Source organism: Triturus cristatus, chromosome 8, assembly GCF_964204655.1.
Source record: "Triturus cristatus chromosome 8, aTriCri1.1, whole genome shotgun sequence".
Taxonomy (NCBI): Eukaryota; Metazoa; Chordata; class Amphibia; order Caudata; family Salamandridae; genus Triturus; species Triturus cristatus.
In genome coordinates this window covers 834776562-834799129 of record NC_140591.1, presented here as the reverse complement: position 1 = coordinate 834799129, position 22568 = coordinate 834776562, and the positions used below count along the sequence as shown (strand labels likewise).

The 22568-nt window shown below is 41.9% G+C and overlaps 1 protein-coding gene across 1 annotated transcript in view; it reads right to left on the bottom strand.

The window, feature by feature from the left end:
* PCID2 (PCI domain containing 2) overlaps window positions 1–22568 on the bottom strand; it is a 91556-nt gene that overhangs the window by 2931 nt on the left and 66057 nt on the right. Inside the window, exons 11-14 of the mRNA XM_085622294.1 lie at window positions 16571–16671; window positions 11771–11844; window positions 11543–11668; window positions 7244–7367 (exon numbers count right to left, since the gene is read on the bottom strand). Coding sequence (XP_085478420.1) covers window positions 7244–7367; window positions 11543–11668; window positions 11771–11844; window positions 16571–16671 — 425 coding nt within the window. The remainder of the gene's footprint in view (window positions 1–7243; window positions 7368–11542; window positions 11669–11770; window positions 11845–16570; window positions 16672–22568) is intronic.

The following is a 22568-nucleotide window of genomic DNA, read 5'->3' as shown; positions in this document are numbered from 1 at the left end:
AGTAGCCTTCCCGTGATGGCGGGTAGAAAGGTTTTCAATGCCAGTTGGATCACACGGAGCTCCAGCATGTTGATGTGGAGTCTGGATTCTGACGGGGTCCTCTGATATCCACCTCTCCAAGATAGCCGCCCCATCCCAGGAATGACGCATCCGTCACTACTGTGAGATCTGGGTGGAGAAGGGAGAGGGGTCTGTCTCTGACCCAATTGCAGTTTGTTAGCCACCACTGCAGGTCCTTTGCAGTTTCCTCCCTGATCTGGACCATGCTGGAGAGATTCCCCTGGTGCTGCACCCACAGGAACTTCAGGTCCTACTACAGAGTCCGCATATGCCATTTGGCATGCTTCACCAGCAGCATGCAGGGGGGGCCATAAGGCCCAGCAGCCTCCAAGTCAGTCTCACTGAAACCCAGGATAGACGATGAAACATCGGTATCATAGCCTGGATATCCTGCACTCCCACTCGGGAGGATAAGCTCAAAACTGCATTGTGTCCAGAACAGCTTTGGTGAAAGGGAGTGCCTGAGAGGGAGTAAGGTGTGACTTCAGCAAGTTGATGGTGAACCCCTGCAAATACAGGAGGTTCACCATAGCCTGGAGGTGGGAGATGACAGCCAGGGGTGAACACACCTTCAACAGCCAGTCGTTGAGATAGGGGAGGCCTGCCACCCGCAACCTATGCAACTGAGCTGAGACCACCACCATCACCATGGTGAACACCAGAGGGGCACTGGTAACGCCAAAAGGGAGCACAGTGAACTGAAAATGCTTGTGGCTTACTGTAAACCACAGGTAGTGTCGATGGGCAGGCAGGTGGGGATGTTAAAATAGGCGTCCTGCAAGTCAAAGTTACCATCCAGTCTCTTGGGTCCAGGGCAGACAAGACCTGAGCCAATATGACCATCTTCTTGAGGAAGCAGTTGAGGGTTCAGTGATCTAGGATAGGATAAAAGACCCTTGTCCTTCTTGGGGACCAGAAAGCAGCGGGAATAGCAACCATAGCCTACTTCTGGAACTGGAACCCTCTCTATGGCTCCCTTGACCAAGAAAGCCATGACTTCCTCACAAAGCAAGGTCAAATGATCCTCTGGCAGCCGGTCAGAAGATCGAGGCATGAAGGGAGGGGTACTCTTGAAGGGGAGGGAGTAGCCCCTACAGACGATTTGCAGAACCCTCCTGTCTGATGGTGTGGACTGCCAGTGGTGGAGGTGATGGCAGATCCTGCCACCAACTGGATGCCCATGGTCTAAAAGGGCAAGATTAGGAACGTTTAGAGGCTGCAGCTACTGGGAGGGTAGTGGCTGGAACAGACCGCTAGCACCCGACCCACAAGGCCGTTATAAACTGCACCCTCTTCCATGCAGAGGCTGGAAAGCTTGAACGGCTTGGTTGGCTGAGATAGGACTGGCGCAGTTGAAAGCCTCTTACGTGGCCATGAAAGGAGCAAAAGCAGACTGGGAATGTGTGGCAGCTGAGAGGCCCAGGAACTTTGCCACAGCCCGCTTGTCCTTAAAGCCCTTCAGCATTGAGTCTGCCTTATCTCAGAAAAGACAGGTGCCATCAAAGGGCATATCCATGAGGGAAGCCTGGACATCCCCTGAAGAGCCAGATGTTTTCAGCCAGGAGTGGTGTCTGAGGACTACCATTGACAAAACCACTTTGCCAAGCGAGTCGGTTGTGTCCAAGACCACAGCGTACAGTGAAATTCACTGCATCTTTCCCCTCTGTAACTGCTTGGGAAAGAATGGCCCGGGCCTCCTCCAGGACTGTGGCAGCACTTGTGCAACCGTTTCCCACAGCATATGGAAATAGCGGCCCAATAAGCATGTAGTGTTCTCTGACCGCAATGCAAGGCTGGCAGAAAAGAACATTTTCTATCCCAAGCTGTCCAGCCTCTTAGAATCCCTGTCCTGGTTAACGGCAGGAAACATATCATGGGAAATGGGAGGCTTGGACCACCAAGCTCTCTGGGGTAGGGGGTTGGGAGAGGAAATTTGGGTCAGCTGGAGCAGAGCGGTGGTGGTGGGCAGTGGTCCTATTCACAGGAGCCTCTTTGCTGGTCTTGGACCTGGTCCTTAGAAGGACGTACATGAGGGTTTTGTTTAACAGGAGTAGGGGTTCAGAGGAGGAGACTCCCAGTTGCAGCACCTCCGTCAAGATGTTGGTCTTGACTGCCACTGAGGGAAACTGAAGTTTGAGGACCTCAGCCGCCCTCTGCACCACCACTGTGTACATAGCTCCCTCCTCCGAAGCCACGGTAGCGGAAGAAAGCTTGCCGGTATCCGGAGAGGTATCCATACCACTGGCATCACCCAGGTCCTCACACCAGTCCACATCCTGATCATACTGGTATTCTACAGGGTCCAGCGACCCCTTCCATTCCTCCCTGAGGTCTGGCCCTTCGGAATAGGGATCAGGCTCTGACATAGGACACAGGCTCCTGTCAGCACTGGAATCGCTGTTGGTCAGTGAGGCTATGGCTTTGTGTGATTGGGGGTCACAATGGGTCTGGCGCAAGCGGTATTGGGTAGGCGGAGGTTGTAGTGGCACGACCGGCATCAGTACCAATCCATAACTGGATCTCTGGAGGCAAATCGGGGCTGGAGCTGTGGAACCAGATGTGACCCCTCTGACCTTGCGGGGCACAAAGACGCACCAGAGGGGTAGGGCCGCTCAAAAATGAGAGGCATCGCCTCAAAGAACTCTAATTTCAGCAGGGGTCGCTCTGGCTCCCGGGAACATTGGACGGCGCGTGGTCGGCGGCACGCGCAGTGTCCGAGGAACAAGGCTTTAAACGCTGATGTTCCTTCGTTGTGTCAGTCATCGGATGAGGAAAAGTTGAAACACGCTTCTACTTCATGTGGTTTTTTGCCCCTTTTACATTAATGTCCCGCCGATTTCGAGTGGGATGGCGAGGACTTTGGACTCCTGGAAGGACCCGGAACCTTCCTCTTGAGTGGGACCGTGACTTCCAAGGAGTTGCATGACTGGTTGCTAGCAGCTTCAGGGACTGCTCCCTTAAAGCCTTCGGCGACATGGCACGACAGTCGGAGCATAACTTGGAGTAATAGTCACGTTTCAGACACCACAGACACACGAGGTGCGGGTCAGTCACCAACATGGCATGATGACAGGTGCCACAGGGTCTAAAACCGGTTTCCTCGTTGACATCCTAGACACACCAGAAGGACAAAACCTCAAAGCGGTTGACAAAATGTCACAAAAATCCTGTGAAAAACTGACAGATGGGTAGTTCTTCTCTTGGATCAGCGATGACTGGCGTGAAAAAAAAAAAAGAACTGTCAGCATGCCGAGGTGCCGCCTATATAGGTGACACAGATGTCACTTCTGGCACGGACAATGCCGACGACTGCACGCGAAAACCCACCAATGTCAACTACCAGCGTGCAGGGGTACTGCTCACAAAAAGAGTTCCCGATCCAGTCTGATGCCTGGGGAAATTAAAAGGTAAGGAATCTGTGGCTAGAAGTCTATCAGATCTAAATCTTACGTATAAGATACCTTGCTTGTAAACCTTCAGCAATTATATTGTAGAGGCCATGCCCACTGTACAGAGCTCCATTGCCCTCCAGTTTGCTTTGATCACAAGTGCTAAAGAAATCTATGCAGTTGCTAGCGTCCAGCCAAGTGTTACTTTTATGATAGTAAAAATTCTGGGCTGAAAACACAATTTAAAGGAGATGTGATAATCTGCAAAGAAGACTAGAGTGCATTTTAAGAAATGCATTAATTCCTCTTCAAAGTACTGTCAATGTTGCTATTTACTGTAACAAGACTTGCTTGTGTCTTAGGGCAGTAAATAGGATGATCGTAATCAAACAGGGAAAAACAGTGGAAAATAAACAAACAGTGACTTGGCAAAGATTTTTTTGGGTGAAAACTCAATCTTTTTACATTGCTTCCCCATTCTAATTATTCTCATTCATAGTCACCTCACCCACCTAGTTAAGTGACTTGGGTGCATTAAAGGGAATATGACAGAAGGTTTTGAGAGTGTTTAACAGTTGTTGGTAGCAATCTGCTAACAATGCCCAATGACTAGCCTCCCAATGGGATTATAATCGTCACTATGAATCCGTTATGAAATTTTGCTCATCATTCACTTTTTATTAGCTAGCAATACTCTGATATATTACTCAAATGAATTAATCCAACTTTACAATTCAATGCTTTTCGTGCTTGACCCGCAGTTTTTCAAGAGCATTTGTAACTGCTTTGCCCATAGGACTGATAGCAATGCCACCATTGGAGGGTGCCAAGACAGCACATCCTCCTGGTGTTCACCTCGATCATTTGAAGGGAATCATCCACGTTTACCAATCAGGTGCTGCCCATCGAAAAGCATTCTGAGAACCTTGGATTGGACGTCCAGGCGACAGCAGGTGCTTCTCAGCCAACCCTACCTCTGCAGTAATGCTCCAGTGGTAATCTGGCTGAAACCATTGTTGGAGGTGTCAAAAAAGGCATGGATGAACACTTAGGACAAAAGTTCCCCCTCTCGGAGGATGTCTTTCGCTCGATCTTTTCAGTCCTCTGGGAGATTATTCAAGAAGGGAAAAATATTGTACCATAGTGGTCTGTCACACTTGAGCAGAATTGAGCTGGTGTTGGCAATTTTGGAGAAGGTGGTGGCAAAGGTGGTAATTTGTTTACCCATCAGGTCTTCTTTGGCGCTGACATTTGCAGTCCATGAGGCTAATTTAGGGTGAGGATGGGATTGTTGACCGCCATACGGAGGCAGAGAAAATCACTAATTCAGTTTTTACATGGTTTTGGAAGCACGTTTGGTGCATTGCATTTATTTTCAAGGTATGCCAATGACGTTGTTCGAAATAGCTACTGGCCTAACAGATCACCTGGATATAACCTTGAAGATGTACTGAAACAAAGTATTTTCTGTAGTAGAAACCTGCAAATTAAACATTTGCAAGCCCTTTCAATTAGGCCATGAATATGTGAATGTTGTACAGTGAGGGAGCCTCTAGGTGTAGGTTCCAGCCTTGGGACTCCAGTAGCCACAGTCATATTATGGGGAAGTTTCCATTTGTCACGCATCTCTCTGATCGTCACCAATGTTATCACGGTCATCACCCTGCGAAGTGAAAGCTCTGGCTGAGCTGCTGGATGTATTTAGGGCTCCGGTTGCGGGAGATGTGGAAAGGATACAGACCTGGTAGCACATGTGGGACCATGGCATGTAATAAATACGGAGGCTGTGGCAGCTGGGTATAAAGATCCAACATCATGTGCTCAAAGTGTCCAGAAAATCAGCTGACACATGAGCCAATGAAGATAGCTGAAAAACAGTTTATCACGAATAGGCTTAGGCGCTGGAATTGGTTGCCATCATTATCAGAATCCTCTGGCATGAAATGAATGTCCAGTTTAGGAGGACCAAATGACTGTGGGTCATCATGGCAGTTAATTATCATCTGAATCCACTGGTATCAGGTTTCTCAGCTCCACCAACACTATCCTTCTCATTGCCGAATTCTTCATCCTCCTGGCACAAGGAAGGAGGGTTTCTCCAAGATCTGTGGTGTAGGTAACAGTGTGATATGAACGGAAGATATCTTTAGCAGGAAAGGCAGTTTTGCTGTGATTAGTCTGCAGCGAAAAGAACCTGCAGCTGGAAATGAAGCATTTGCCAACATAGTCCTCATCAATGTTATCTCTATTGATGGAAGTATTATTGACAGAGTGGTTGTCAAAGGAGGGGTTTCAAAAGAAGAATTGACAACAAAGTAGTCACAGACAGAGATTTCCAATGGGGAATAGCAATTCATCAATGAGGCAGTTAGGCGATGAACTTAATGGCCGTGGATGAGCAATGCTTCGGTCTGGACAGCTAGGGGGTCACTGTAGATTAGACTGTCACAGATGCCACTAAAAAGGTGGAAGGCAAAACCGTCAACATGGAGCTCATAGCCTGTGAATCTTTGCCTTTTCCAGGAGATTGCCACTGAAACCAGGTGCAATATCTTCAACATCTTCCACTGCACCCTTCTAGACACCATCTGCTGCTTCACCTCCTGTGCACTACCCTTCTGAGTACACATCTATCTGTTACGTATAAATAGCAAAAAACACCACCAAGCACTAAAACCTGCCTGTTTGTTATCAAATGTTGGATAACAGTAGACTGCCTAAAACTTAAATGCTCAAAATAGTACTTCTGTTCTTTAGCAACAAATTAATCACCATTATACTTCCTTCCATACTCGCTCGCTCACTTTTAGATTCAACAATAACTCAGTTGCCAGATATGACCCATGCACTTCAACTTATCTAAGTTTCTAATTTAGCATATTCAACCTCTCGTCCCTCTAGAGGGCTACAACACAAGAGGAGGAATCACAGAAATTACGATCATCTCCTGACACAACGGCGCCAACTTACTGTACATTGGCTTGTCAAAATGGAGTGTCTTCAAGCTCCAGGTTGCACAAGGAAAACTAGTAAAGGGAATACAAAAGTCCAGGAGTCTCAGCCTCCATATTCCAAGTCTAAATCTACTATACTGGCTTTCCGCCAAAGCCAGAGACACTATCGAGAACCTCTTGAATAATCAAAATGCATCCAGGGAAGAAATGAAATGCTCCAATAACTATATTTAGCACTATCCCCATGAACTCAGGCTACAATACATGCACCCCTGGCTAATCAAACCTAAGCTATCTGAAATAGCTTTGTAAAATCAACATCATATTAAGGCCATTAGGACTGTAGAGTCAAAGCACTGTTGAACGTAAAACTGCTTTTATGGGTAACGTCCAAAAGCTGTCAAACACAAACGGCAGCAATCATCTGAACACTGACATTTGGACACTTGCCTCAGACACACAGTTTAATCTGGAGCTTCAACTGAAGTGTACTTATTTAAGTTACTCTGAAGAACAGCACCAAACAAGTGACTTTACTAACCAGTTGTGGAGCAGAGAATCAAGAGGGCAGCTGATCTGCTTCCTGGGACGAGTTCTCCTCCTTCAGACAATGTTTACTTACTCCTTGAAAATATTTTTTGCCTTGTATGCCCCTTTTCTAATAGCTAATGTTTTCATTTTCTTCTTTTTTGCCCAGGAGCATGGATCTCATAATTATTGTTGGCAAACCATATTACGAGGGCATTCATCACCTACGAGGATTTTTCTCAAAATATCCAATCAATTGATTTAACCCTCCACCCTCCAAAATAGATGGAAACAAATTAAATAAACCAGTACCATGTATATAAGATTGGCTATGATGCACTGGACCTCATCAATATCCACATCCTCGACCTGCATGAATTTCAAGGCAATCAAGAAGGCATCAAGAGATAACTGGTGAGTTTTTAGTATCAAGTATCTGCAAAGAAAAAAGAAAGAAGTTATATATGAATAAGAGGTTAAACACATTCTTGCACTAAAACATGTCAAGTATGCTACGTATGTCCAAATATGACTGGTGCTGCTTTATTATCCCCTCTATGGATCTACCTGGTAATGGGCAGCCCTGCTGTGGAAGGATAATTAGGATACAAAAAGGCCTATTTCTAACAGTGGCATAGAGATTGCCTGTTTAAATGATGTTGTGACCAATGAATCACCAGTGTGATAGGCATGCACTGAGGATGGTCTGAATCATTACATAATATATATCCGGATTTGAAAAGTGAACTAACCACAGCGCTGCATCAATAAAGCAGTCTGAAGGCTTAATTCTCTTCTAGAGGGTGTCACTCAGTCAACAGCCAGTGTCAGAAAATAAAATGGTGGTACTGGGAGAGGTGAATCAACTGGACAAGTTTTTGATGATGTTTCAGAAGAGGGGGACAATGCATTGTGGCACCATGAGGTTTGCCCCTTCCCACAATGCAATCCTTTATCTTAGAAACCTAGGGTTGAAAGTAGTTCAGGACTGTATAAAATATACCTTGGGTTGAACTAGGATGGGAATTACAAATTAGAGGGGAGCCAGAGGACAACATATGGCTAAGTGATTTGGAATACAGAATAATAGGCAAGTATAATCACGGATGCAATGATCTTACGCCAATATGTTTTTTAACTTGGGTAATATTTTAATAGAGCAATGGGTATTCTTCGCCGGAAATTTTTTCATCTCCATGTAGTTGTTTTCAATTTGGCTTCCAAGCAGTGTTGTTTCAATATGTTCAAAACTGAAGTGCACTAAGAAGCAATGTGGGACGGGCACTTCCCCCTTACATTGGGTGCTAACCTGTTACCTCCTTTTGCTGCAAGCGGTTTCAAATTAAGCCAACCTATCAGAGATGGATACAATACCACACATAATGGTAATTGCAGTGTATAACAGAACCTAATGTGATTTTTTTTTTAAACAAAAAACTAAGAGTCTGGCAAGTTAATGAGTAAATTGTGTACTATAATCTCTTCACGATATTGAGGAAGAGACCAAATCATCATATCCATCACAAAGCTGAACACTTGAATTTTCTACTTATTGCGAATGGCCTCCTAAACATATTGCTTCGGCCTGAGGACCCCCATGTGGTCAATAATATATGTCACAATGTAGCATCCCCCGTCCCCTCTAGCACTACGTAGCCCCGTCGTCCCGGGGTTGTTCAACTATCGTATCATTCAACATAAATTCAGACAATGAGTACTCTAAGTTATTGTTAGGCGATGTTTATTTGTTATCCACCATCTTCTATTTAAATTTCTCAAAATCACATTGCTTCAACAATCATATATATCAGACCAAACTGTTAGCTACATTCCTCCATCTCGATGCATTTCGGGCAGAAGCCCTTCGCCAGGCGATATCACTTTAGTGTGTTGTAAATGCGCTCCTGAATGTCTGGCAGTGCACTGCTAGAGGGGACGGACCCCAACAGGGGACGCTACATTATGATTTAAGAATACACCGTTTGATCAGAGAGGGAGACCTTTTTTAGCACACTATAAATTGACTATTTAGGGAAGCTTTGAAGAATGTAGTGCGTGTTCTTTCACTTATTTACGCTGTCAATAATATATGTGACACGAGAAAAGATTGGCAGATCCAGATGGAGTTTAAAATCACACGCAGCAAAAACATACTTAGATTCTGACATGGCATCCAACAAAGTGTCCGTCATTACGGCGGTACATTGGTGGTCATGCCCAGAAGGTTCTTCATAAACTTCTTCCACATACCGCCTGGCTTCATACAATTTTTCTTGCAGCAGCGAGGTCACATATAACAAAAGTTTAAGACAGTTGTAGCTAATTTGGAGTTTGTTGGAAGCTACGTAAATGTGCTAATACAAAGTGAGGAAGGGGGAAAAAGGCAAAAACAACCAGGCTTGCTTTTAACTACATGAACATAGCCGAGGTTGAATCATAATTCTCCTTAATATATTTGTCATTATTCTTGTGATTGGATTCCTAGTGAGAAAATCAAACAGGATCAAGGTAAGGTTGAATCATATTCTTAATTTCAAATAGTAAGGGCATTTTACAGTAGTCCAAGATGCACATTAATGGGAACATGTATTGCTAGAAATATGGTAAGACCTCCGATAGTCATTAGGATTATCTATGAGGCACCAGATTGGGGGTTAGGTTTGGAGCTAAACACATTGCATCACACATACTGCTGTGTCACAACTAAATGTCAAGCTTTCAGAAAAAAAATTCAACTCACTCCATGGTTAACAGATATGGACATCTGTCAATGCTGCCCTGCTTGACATACTGTTGCTCTAGCTAATTAGTCATTGTGGCTACGGGATAGAAATATCTGTGGATTTAAAATTGAGTCTCAAAAACAAATATTTCTGCTGTATTTAGATGAATGTTTATTTTTCCTACACTCCAGGTTTCGATAAAGACTTATTGAAAATAATATGTACTGACGATACAGTGCTTGGTGCAAAAGAGCTGTGTATGTGCATATTGCTAAAATCACCAATTAGCCATTTTTGGGTTGATGAGTTAGCAACGATTGTTTGAAGCAAGAGATGATCATTGACTGATTACCATTTGACCACCAGCAAAATGCAGGCTTGAGTTGAGGGAACAGGAAAGAGCAGATATGTTGGAGTGAATGTACAGGCTATGGAATGTTCACAGCTTTAGTAGAAACACCGGGCAGGCTACTTACAACGCAGTGCATGGACTAGTCATAACACAATTACTTTTTACAATGCATTTATAGATAGATATAGTCGACAGGGGTCTATGGATCCCGTTGCTATCACTTCATGGGCTCACAAACAGCTTGCATTACTGTACTTCCGAGCTAAAGAGGTGCTGCAATGGTGACATAAGAGCAAAAACACTGGTTTCCTTTTTGCTACTGTAGCCAGCTTTTACATGTCTAGAGAAATACACACAGTACCTGACCAATTCTTAATTAGTATCATGGTCATTCTCGATTCTGTCAAATTACATATCAAGGATCCACAAGAAAACTGTCTTGATTAAGAACTCTACTAAAATAGTGATTTAGGTTGTATAAACAAATATTTTTTATTCAAAGTGTGGATTAAGTGTTGTTTAAATCCTGTTACTAAAAGCACCGGCCACCGTGTAACTTTTACATTTATGCATTTCTTCAGTTTAATTCTACCTTGTCTTCTTGGCTACCAAATCACCAGCGATGTTGAGTTATTAAATTTACTATGGTGAGACAAGGTTGACACCAACCCCCACCCCCGCCGAATGTCATTTATACTTCAGAAGCAGCAATGCTTTTTCGTTTTAACAATACTTTACTTCAGGCAAAAGAGATAAACAACACTGAATTTAACAAAGCACATTGATCAAACTCACATCACTTACAAAGTTAAATATGTTAATCATTTGCCTGACGGTATCCTTCCATGTTTATTTGAGTCCCTTATTTCCTCCTCCCCAGGTTTCCCTTGCACTCACCCATACTATTTTCCCAAATTACATCACAAAAACAAAATAAATCGTAGTGTATATACAGACAGCCTCCAAGGAGAGCTGACATTGATTATCATCATGTAGTTCGCAAATGCAGTCTCAACATTTGAAATCAGAATGCCAAGAATGTAAACTAAGAATATACTATTGACCATAATATTCATGTAAATTACTTTTCTAATAGGAACATCCAATTAGATTACCCTCCTCCTCTGCTTCCTTTACCCATAGCACTATGGATGACATGACCCAGCAATGCTTTTTCAATTGTATTTTATTTTTAGCCATTTATGAAATCAGGAAACTTGACAGCACTGCCAACTGTATGCAGAAATACGGCTCCAAGATTTACAGACTCTCAAGAGTCAGACTTTGCAAAAATCATAGCCACTGATTTGGGCTTGAAAATAAATGTTGCCGCTGGTCACAGTTCATGTGACCTGATGGGTAAATACATGCAAGATCAAGTGAGGATTCAGGCACCAAAACACGAAAGAGCAAGCATATCTGGGTGCACATACCTAAGCAAAGAAAATGAGAAATAAAGAGAAACTAGGAAATATTAGCTTTTCGGTTACAAAAGAACTACAGATTTTGTCCTCGGATATAAATGTAAGGACTTACACTTTCTTGAAAAGGTTCCTGTAAGTGATTATTTTCAGCTTCTCGAGGATAAGGAAAATACCACAGCGAATGAAAAAGGTTTCGTGTTTTGTTAGAGCATCATTCAATAACAGCAAGTTGCCTTCACTGTTTGGGGTTTAAACACAGAAGAGGTAGTCAGAGGATTTGGGGCACAAATCAATAGTATTCATTTCACACATGCGTGCATGGAAGTTAATTCCACACTACCTCACAGCTTTGGTTACTTCCGAAAACTGCATGAGGTCATACTTTTTCAAGAGCTGAATGGCTGGCATGTGACCCTGGAATGGTAAACAAAAGTAGACATTCATGCTTTATCATTTGGTCAATTCATTTCTGCAATCACTTTCCTTGATAATCTACTTTTAATACTTGCCTTTGTTACACTCAACTATAAAAGGTACAATTAGACAATACAAAATTAGAGTAAAGTTTGTGAATGTTGACCACTAGACACTACTTCCCATTATTAGTCCTCAGCCAATTTCATGTACTAAACATGCATAAATGAAAAAAACGGACACAAATATTAAAATCTACCTTACCCTGATATGAGAGGGGCTGCCTACTTAGGTTTGCACAAAGTGTGTATTGAAACTATTATTTGTGAGTATTTAACCTCTCTTTCCATGATGTTAAAGTTCAGCTCACAAATTATTCTCTGAACGTGAGCAAGTACGTTTTTTTTATATCAGCCTCAGGAAGCAGTAGTTGCAGTCGTTTTGCATATGTACAGTGCTTTACTACCATGAAAGTGAGTACACACACAGATATACTCTAGTTACGTTGGCAACGCCATTCTCCCAGAAACCAACATTTCTCTAATTTAAACGTCTTTATTGTTTAACTTGATACAACTGCACTCTCTCAATTACTTATAGTTTACTCGCCTGCTGTATCAGGCTGAAGATTAACTCACTTAATGTTGTCATCTTTTTCCCCTCTCCAGTAAGGTCCAGGTACTGTCATATGTAACCCCTTTTAGTGCCACACTACCGCTGTGCCTCCCAACCTCCGCTGGATGCAGTTTAGACCCAGTTTGTGACAAAGAGCTTCAGAGCTTTAGGTGAGAAGAAAAGGGATGAATGGGACTCCAGTGGAATGAGTGCTAAAAAAAAAAAAAAACACCTCTAGAAAAAAATAACATGGGTGTGGTCAAAGGAGCATATTTAAGGAACTTCCAAAAGAGGCATGGCCAGATTAATTAAGAGTGCAACATAAAATATGGGAAACAGTTTTCGGTTTTGTCCAGGAAGACAGGATTCCAACTATGTAATAAACAGTTGACTTAGCGCCTTTTGTCTAGCCCATAAGACCTAAACACTTGGCAATGGTAAGTTTAAAAGTAAGACGTAATAAAGTGCTTGTTCTAGTGCAATGAAATGCTATCTTAAACTCTAGGACACAATGGTAAACAACAGTATCCACTGTGTTATTTTGTCTCCATGTCACGAAGGGTACTTTCGGTTATGTAGCTTTGCAGCTCCGATGTGAGACAGGCAGGGGGGTAAAGTATTTTTTTCTTTAGCTGGCGAAGGACAGAAGTGGAGGGCCACTCAGATACCTGGTTTAATGCCCTATTTATTGCTTTATCAGAGATTCAGACGGGGCTTCTTTATAGCACTGGATTAATACTAGCTATACATCGAGGACTTAACAGAGCATGGCTTGTACAACAACAAAACTGACCAACTAAGATAGACAACCTTTATTTTAAGGCTCCCTAAAAACCCCTGCAAAACATTCCAAAACTTGACATTAAAAAGCCCTTCTATGCGGGAAAGATGGATGGGGGATGGTATCGAGATGGATGACGAAGAATGGCAGGAGGCAATCTCTTCTCCAAGAGTCGTTGCTATTCCAGCGCAACTTAGACTGGTACAACTCAAAATCCTTCATAGATATACATGACAGGACCCCGGCTGGTGCAGATGGGAAGAGCCGACGGGGGGTGGAGGGGGGGGCCGGGGGGGGGGAGTTTTGTACAAGGGGATGCGGCCAAGTGGGAACACTTATGCACATTGTTTGGGAATTTTACCTTATTCGTCCCTAAAGGCAGAAAATACATGACACCCTCAATGCAGTACTAACCACACACCTCCACCCTGAAGCCCGCAGGTGCCTCCTGAATGTTTGGGATCCGACCGACTTGAATGTTTCTCTGACGCAATGGGTCACTCTGGGTCTAATGCTCGCCAAAAGGAATATTGCTCAGTTATGGGGCGCATCCCACCTACCCATAGTGGAGGACTGGGAAAAAGACCTTGACTGGTGCATGCACAGGAAAAAGGCCGTGTATGTGGCTAGGGGCTGCCCTAAAAAACTGATTTGCATATGGGGCTTGTGGAACTCCTACCGTGGGGATATATGCCAACCACCTTGTAATGTCAACTATGATGATTACCCCCTCCCCGTTGTTTTTCCTTATGATGTACTACTATTATTGTTCTCACTTATTGTATCCATGATGTAAGATTTTGCTACTTCCTCTGTATTGAATCTAAGATGCCGATGTATGTTAACAAAAAGATTTACAAAAAAAAGCCCTTCTATTCTGTATCTTGGGATTACTTTCTGCCTCAACATGACATGCATCCGTGATAAATACAGTAGCAGTTCTAGGTCCAATAAGCCACTGTTTCTTCATGCAGTGTTTGAACTTACCAAAATTGTACATGTATTTGTGGTACGCTATTTTACTGAGGAGGTACTAGTACACTGGGATTTAAGTCTGTTTTAGTGCAAACATATCTGGAACACTTCTATGACATTTAAGGCATGCAGGCATGGCATACGCCCAAGTCAATAGGACAGTCAATGAGTTAAGTATTAATCCAGTCGCAAGTATGCTCTCTCTTAGTTTATATCCTTATATGCACAATTCTATTTACTTACTTAGTAACAAGCTAATTCATTCTCATTCTCTCTCTCTCTATCTCTCTCTCTCTCTCTCTCTCTCCCCTTTTATTTATAATGAAGTTAGCCTATTATACGAAAAGCATATTTTTACAGCTGATAGCTTTGCTGCTTTGACACTGTATGACAATCCTTCACACAGTGGAACAAAAAGCACATATGTGCAATGAATACTGCTCCTAAAATGTTTTGTGTGGATTGGTCCGTGGAGGATAGTTGGCTAGGGAGCTCTGTCATCAGGTAGAGAAGGGGGAAGGAGATACCAAAAGGACCGTCTTCCATTCAAAATCCTACTGGACTCTTTACCAAAGCGCTGTTGGACATAATTATTTACTATATACTTTATTTGATGAGTTTCTCTTCCTCTCTACATCAAAGCGCCGTACGGTGAATAAAATACTACAAGTAGATGAGAAAGTAAACCAAGATGAGAAGAACTTAAAAACCAATACCCTATAACAGGCATAATAATGAGGTGTATAAAATAATAACAATAAAACAACAATCTCAACTCTCCACCAAACTTGACAATAAAGATAGAGCTAAGTCCATTTCTTGGACCCTTTGCTTGGCTTGGTATTATCCAGTTGATAGTTTTTGAGAATATCAAATAGAAAACATATACTGGTATGTAGACAGGTTTGGGGAACTGGTTCAAACATTAGAAGGAATATTGAGTCAGATTGGTAAAGAAAGATTTTGCTCCTGTCTGGCTTTCTTTTTAATAATTTACCAAGAAAGAGAAAAATCAAGATTTTACTCAAACCTTGTTGGATACAGGTCAAACGAGTTAAGCACTAATACTTTACACTTAAGAGATAATTTGCATATTTACATTTAGCTTTTGAAGACAGCTCTATTTAAAGTTAAGCAAATAACCACAAGGACCTGCACCTGCTTGTGGTTTCTCCCTTTTGCCTCAAACATGGGTCTCCCCACACATATATATAACTCAAGAAAACAGACAAGACAATGTACTATTAAAGGACAAACACACCTCAAACACAAGGTAGAAGCGGGGTCACCCAGAAGACCACTCATGAACAAAACAAAGAACGTATAAGCAGTGGCTTAATCATACAAATATTAAAATTCTTTCCATGTTGAGTTGAATTTGTATAATGTGTGCTTTTGAGGACATAAATCTTCCTCCATTGCCATTGAGCTCTTAGGTCCCCAAGTCATTTTTTAATACAAGACTTGCATATTAACTTCCATGTGATCAAAATAACTTTAAACGTTTTCAAAGTAAAAGCTCTAGGAGGCCTTCACATTGTCACTAAAATCTTGAAGTTCATGAGCCACTCTGGCATTCAGTAAAACCACATTCCATCATCCTTGATGTGCTACTATAATGTGTTCTGGTTAGTCCAGTCATTTTGCCTTACGACTGTATTGTTTTTGGTGAATACCATTTTACAGGATTCTTTAGGCCATATTGCTGTTCTATGTACAGCATTCTGGCACCTTACAATGAGGATCCCCTTTATGAGTAAAACACAATTACTGTAATCAGGTACATTTTACAATGGGAAATACTATTTGTGATCAATGCTTTCTTTGCCGCTTATGGCTGCAATGTTGGTTTCATGGAACATATACAGGAGAAGGATCATTAACATTTAACAATTTCTACCCAAAATATAATTTTTCATGTAGTTATAACCAATCTTGCTTTGCCAAAGTACTGGAAAACGTGTTGAAATATACCATGATTGTTCCTATAAGGATCCTGGGGTCCATTCGTGGCTGCTTCCACACAGTAGAAGACTACCTTTCACAGTTTCAAATTTGCCACTGTTCTCTTACTGAGTAAGGCTGACACAAATTGCTCCACTTCTATAAAATTATTTTCAGACTATTATGAAAAATCAGTAAAAGCAACTGATTAAACCAAATGAAGAAAAATAAGCAAAAGCCCATTAATAAAAAAACATTCTTAACCATAAAAGTGTTAAAAAGGAAAATATAAATTACTATACATGGACATTAAGAACTCCTAACTATCACATTCTGTATTATGCAAAATGCCAAAAAAAAGGAGTAGAATAATGGTTTTTAACAAGGCACGCTATCAATGTCTTAACTCACCAACAACATTTTCACTGGAAGCAAGTAAATGAGAATCATCCTTTTGTTCTTTTGACTTGAGCGGTGGCAGTGCTCAAAAGCAAACGTCAAATATTCTTCAGCTATGTGGTAACAAAAACAATTTTAGCAAAACAACGTAAGTAAAACAGGCTTACACAATCTGTGATCATAGTACCATTTAAAGAAACTACAAAATGTTTGCTCTGGTTAAACCACATTGTATAAAATCTTCCAACATGATAGAAAAAGTTGGCACAACAACTGTATCTCAGATAGGATCCATAGTTCACCTTCTCTGCATTTGATGCTTCTAAAACATTTTGCCTAATTGAACACCACAGCCACTCTCTGAGGATGTGTTGTCTGCAGGTGTAGAAGGTCTACATCCCCTACCTACAGCTAAGTCAATATGCCTCCGATTTGAGAAAACTCCTTTAAATCACACTTTTCAAGAACTCATTTGTATTAAGTTTTCTCTCCACAGTCTGTGAATGAAGAATTACAGTTAGTGGGGTGTGCCTCGTCCTGCTGGACTCCAATGGTCAAATTCAAACAGTGGGTTTACTGTTTTGCTTGTTGCTTTTTTTTGCGAACATATCAGTGGTCAAAACTTTATTAAAATACACTCTAATTTCAGGGCTTCGAAGGTGGGGTCCATGTCAATGTGAATTTCAGGGGTCAGGATCACGATATGTGTTGCAATTAAAACAGAAAATAGGCGTGGAAGAGAAACAAGTTGCAATTTTACAAACCTAACACTAGATTCCTTTAAAGTAAAGTAAGAAGAGAAGTATACCAACATTTGAAACAAAAATGTAATTATTAACAAGATTTTGCTTGCTATTTTTGTACTTGAAGGCAGCAGATGCACAACATGTAGTGGGAAGCACGAAGAATAAAGCTAATGAAGACATGATGGATACCTAAGACAATAAGTGGAAAGCTAGCATAAGACTTGAACAGTAAGCACGTTAATAAAGTATCTATTGATCAGAGTTTTAAATGCTCTTCTGTGTCTTAATCGTTCCATGATAAATATATCAATAATACTACATTAGTATTTTCCAACCAAGTAGTAGGCGAAATTCAGTCATTATGCCATTGTGCGAAGCATCGGTTACCTCAGAATCTGTCACTCATGCTGCCCCAGCTCTAGTACAGACATGAAGGCAAAGAAAACTATGTGAGGGAGGCAGCCGCCCTACCCTTTTTCAATGTACACTAAAGAATATTTTTCCCGTAGCAGAGAAGCAGATTAGGAAAAGTACAGAGAATACTACAGCATAAATAGCCAAGGTATTCACGCCTTTCATGAATTTAAAAAGTTGGGGGCTTCTATCTGTAAGAAGAGCAGCTTGTCATCCAGGAAGAAGCTGCATAAACTGATTAAGTGCCTTCAACCCATCTGTATCTGATGGAAGAAAAGAACATCAAGAACATGGAGAACAAGAAAGCAGAGGGATCTCTGGTGACATTACATTTGTATCGTGAAAAACAAGATTTCAGTTTAGCAGGTTTTAATTTATACAGTTTTGTTAATCCAGTCATGAATGGCTATTAAACAGAAGCCAAACGTGACTATCAATATGTAAGTTTGGATTTAGCCTAATGACAATTTGCAAGTTGCCTACATAATTGAAGAGGAACGGACCCAAGCTCCAAATCAGGTAGTGATAAAACTGAATTAAATCTGAAACAACTCGGAAAGCACAGAGATGCTAGAGATTCTACACATTAGGTTTATGAAATTAAATAGTTATGGGAAATCCTGTATACTAACAGTAAGAACTGAATTCAAAGCAACTATGTTCATTGCATGCATAGCTCAATGAGATGCTGCTGATGAATGTCATGGTAAACGAGGGGGAAACATTTAACAGTGGTGAAAGGACTAACACAATGATATCTTCATCAGAAATGCACTTCAAATCTTTGATAACAGCGACCAACAATGACTCTTTATTGTGCCCAGTTCAAAATGAAGCATATTTCGTACAGAGGATATTGGTTATCATTATGTATTCATACAACTGAGTTGTGCAAGCCCTTTACAGCAGCTTAACACAGAACAGCAATCTACTGATCAGAAAACACTTGTTTAAATTACATTGGTTAGCCTAGGGTGTATTCAGGCCCGCAAAAATGAAAATAGGTTAATGTATGTTTTCAAGTTTGCAGTCATAATGGGCAAAAAAGTCCTTTAAGAGTTTAGCAGTCAGTGGACTGACCTGGACCCTGTACATTTAAAGGCAGTTATAAGCTGTTCTGTTTATGATAGGGAGAGAAGGCTTTAGAGTGGAGTTAACTGGCATGTCATCCCCACAATTTTAGGTCAATGGGCCAGTGAGATGTTACTGAACATACTTTAATAACAAAGAGCTGCAAGTCCTTCAGAAGGTCTGGGGTGAGGCTGTCTCATGGGAGGTGGTAATGGTCGCCTTGGATTGGACTGAGGTAGTCGTCATGTTTTTGATGCTATAATTATAACAGGTACTTGAGAGAGTTGATTAAACTCTTACATATGTTATTACTAAGGTAGCTAAATAGTAGGTGGTTTTATCCAGGGTTGAAATAATAGGGGAGAAAAAGAATTTTAGACAAAACCATCAAAGAACTTGCAGAAAATGATGATGGCTATGCCAAAGTCTTCACACATCTCAAGTCGCACAAAATATTTAGGAAGGTCAATATGAACAGCAAACAAGATTCTGAATCAGTGCTCTCCTGGTATACCCACCCTGCTACCTGGAGTGCGATAGCCAAAAGCAGGGAAGCCCTGGTTGGCATGAAAATATCAAAAGAAAATACTGAAGCACACATGGAAGCCTAAAAGCATGAAATGCATTCAAAGGAAAGAATTTTCTTTTGCAAAGTTGAAGTTGTATTGCATGTGATTTATTTTTTCCAAAGTTATTCACATTCCTTGATCAGGATGGAATATCCAGTACAGACAAGCAGTCGACAAGTGTTGCGTCATAAAAACTTTTTCAAGGCTTAGACGTTTCCCAATAATACCTTTAAAAGTATGCAGTGAAGTAAACAGAGCAGCAAAGGACCTTGATAAGCCTGAGATGGTAGGGGGACCACCCCAAATATATTGCAGGAACAGAGTAACCACTATTTACTTTCACCCCATACTTTTAGCACATTATTGGGAAGCTTTGGAGCCTTGAAAAAGTCTTTATGATGAAACATGTGTGGGCTGCCTGTCCTTACTGGATATTAGGTCCTGATCAAGGAGTGTAAATAACTGTGGAAAGAATAAGTCACATGAAATACAACTTCAACTTTGCAAAAGACAATTCTTTAATTTCAATGCATTTCAAGTTTTTGGACTTCTGTATGAGCTTTGGTATTTTCTTTTGACATCAAAGACCTTGGTAGGGATTAGTGAGGTCACAAGAGTGTACCAGCAAAGCTTTGGTTTCAACTGCAGGTAGCAACTGAGAAAAGGATGGACTTTAGTTGGTCAGGTCCAGATCCATATAAAACCACATTACCTGCATACAAAAGTCAGGTCACTAGGGGTTGTTGAGCAAGGAAGACTCTTGAACAATTCTTGGATCCGAGTCGCCTCAGTACTGAATGCCTGCTCAGGAAGTGGACTTTAAGCTGAAGACATGAACTCAGTACTTGGAGCACTAGCTTTCTACCACGCCTGGATCGTAGGCAACTGATTTGCTCATGAGTATGTGAAAGAAAACACCTTATATATCTTTTGTAGAACAGTTGGCCTGCATTTCTCAACTAAACAAGCCTACTATCTACATCCGAGGAGGAGATTTTTAGGAGTTGTTTTAGGTGTTGGCACAGATTTTAATGAAAGATCTTCCTACTAAAGATTAAGGCTATTCCAGAACTATTAGGAGGAGTTAAGGAAATGGGATCTAGAAACCACTCATTTGCAGTGATTTTTCTCATAGCTGGAAACAAAAGCTGCCATTCTCCATCTCCCTCCATCTTTACCCCCCAACCCTACATTGGATCCGCTGAACATGAAGGAAACGGATAAAGTCAGAATAGCTTTCAATCAGTAGCTGTAGAATGTCTGTTGGTGATGTCCCAGAGACCACCCTACTTTTCAAGAGGTTTGCTTAGCTCCTTTGTCTTTGCTAGTGGACTCAATTTGAAAAACTGACTTAAAAGTAGGGGTGTACTGTGTGGATAATTTCCACTTCTCGTTCTGGTGCCACTGGAAAATCTTTCCTGAAATGTCTTCTGTGATCTTTTGTTTCTTATTCTCACTCTAAAAAGTAGTAGCTTATGGTGGTGGTCCATTGAAACGAGTAAATAGGGTCACTGAGTTAATAAAGCCTATGCAACTAAATAAGTCCACATACCTACCAAATCTTCTCACTATCTGGGGTCAAGAAAGAGGACTCGTTAGCAGAAACTCTGTTCAGAAGTGCCCAGGTCGAGTCCAAAATCAATCGTTGTCCAGAGCGGCAACTGCTCTACGGAAGTCTACGTGTGCTGATTTAAGAACCGAATCAATGCCGATGTTCTTCAGAACTCATTTGAAAGCTCTTTTTGGTATTATCTGACATAAGAGTGCCTCCTGTCTACTCCATCACCAACGCTGATTTTAATCCCTTGCTTCCAGTTTATTGCATATGATGTGAGCATTATGTTCTATTCACATAAATGCTTTGAAACTGTTCAGATGTGAAGTGCACTAATGTGGTCAGTGGAGGAGCACTATATTATATTAGAACTGATGTTAAATGGAATACATCTGTAACGGTTTAAGTAAATCCTGGGTGTTATCCAAAATATTTTCATCTTGCCAGCTGAATTTTAAGCCCTTTAATAGAATGTGAAAAGAAAGTATAGTTTTGCTGTGTAAAAAATTAAAACTGGTTTAAAGGTGCCACATTACTGGGCACACTTGGCAGCTAAGTTCATGCACAAGTAAAAATGGATAGCAAATTTTTTTTTTGTAAATTCTTTTTATTAAATCAGTTCGACTGAGATACATCAATTACATCTTAGCAGGCGACTTCATTTTCTATCCGCAACAATTTCTCATTCCAATATATTGTACAAGCAATGTTTCTTTGCGGCTAGGGGGTTCCACAAGCCTCGTCTTCCGCTTGCTGGCTAGGTGGGGAACACGCATCCCCTCTATAATGGTTCCAGGCTCCGCACACCCTACTCCACTTCCCGGGGCATCCCCTGGCACACTGACTTTTCCCTAAACATGCACCAATCTAAATCCTCCTTCCACCTCTCCAAAAGGGGCGGCTGGACTGCACCCCACAACTGCGCGATGTTTCTCTTTGCAATCATGAACGCCAGTGTAGCCCACTGCTTAGTGCATGCGTTGAGGTCAGTCAGTTCCCAGACACTCAGCAAGCACCGTCGCGCCTCTGGCTGCATATCAACCCCTAATACTGCCCCGCATGGTACGATGCATGTCCCTCCAATACGCCTCTATCCACAGTATGTGCATGAAGGTTCCAGTGTCCCCACACCCCCGTCTACACTCTCCGCTCTCCGCCCACCCCAGGCACACCAGCCCGGGGCCCGTTACATAAGTCCTATGCAATATTTTTAGCTGCACTAATCTAAGCCTGGCTTGGGCTGCTACCACCCTCGGGGAGGAGACCGCTTCTTGCCAGTCTTCATCGTCCAATTCCAGGCCTTCACTGTTCCACTTGCTCTTAAGAAGCTGCAGGGGGTCCTCCATATTGTTGATTAACTTCCTGTAAATAAGGGAGATAGTCTTCTCTGTAATGTGCCCGTCCAGCACCCTGGTCTCCAGCGGGTAAGCCTCTGGCAGTGTATCATCCCTAGGGACCTGCGCCAGTAACGCGTGGCGAATCTGGAGATACCGATAATATTCAGTGTCCATCATGCTATACTGTTTTTTCAGGGATGCAAACGGCAAAACCGTGTCCTTCCCCCACACATCTTTGATTCGTGTGATCCCAATAAGATCCCACTTATCAAAGCCCTTGGATTTCCAGAGGCTCCCTAACTTCTCAGAGTTCAATAA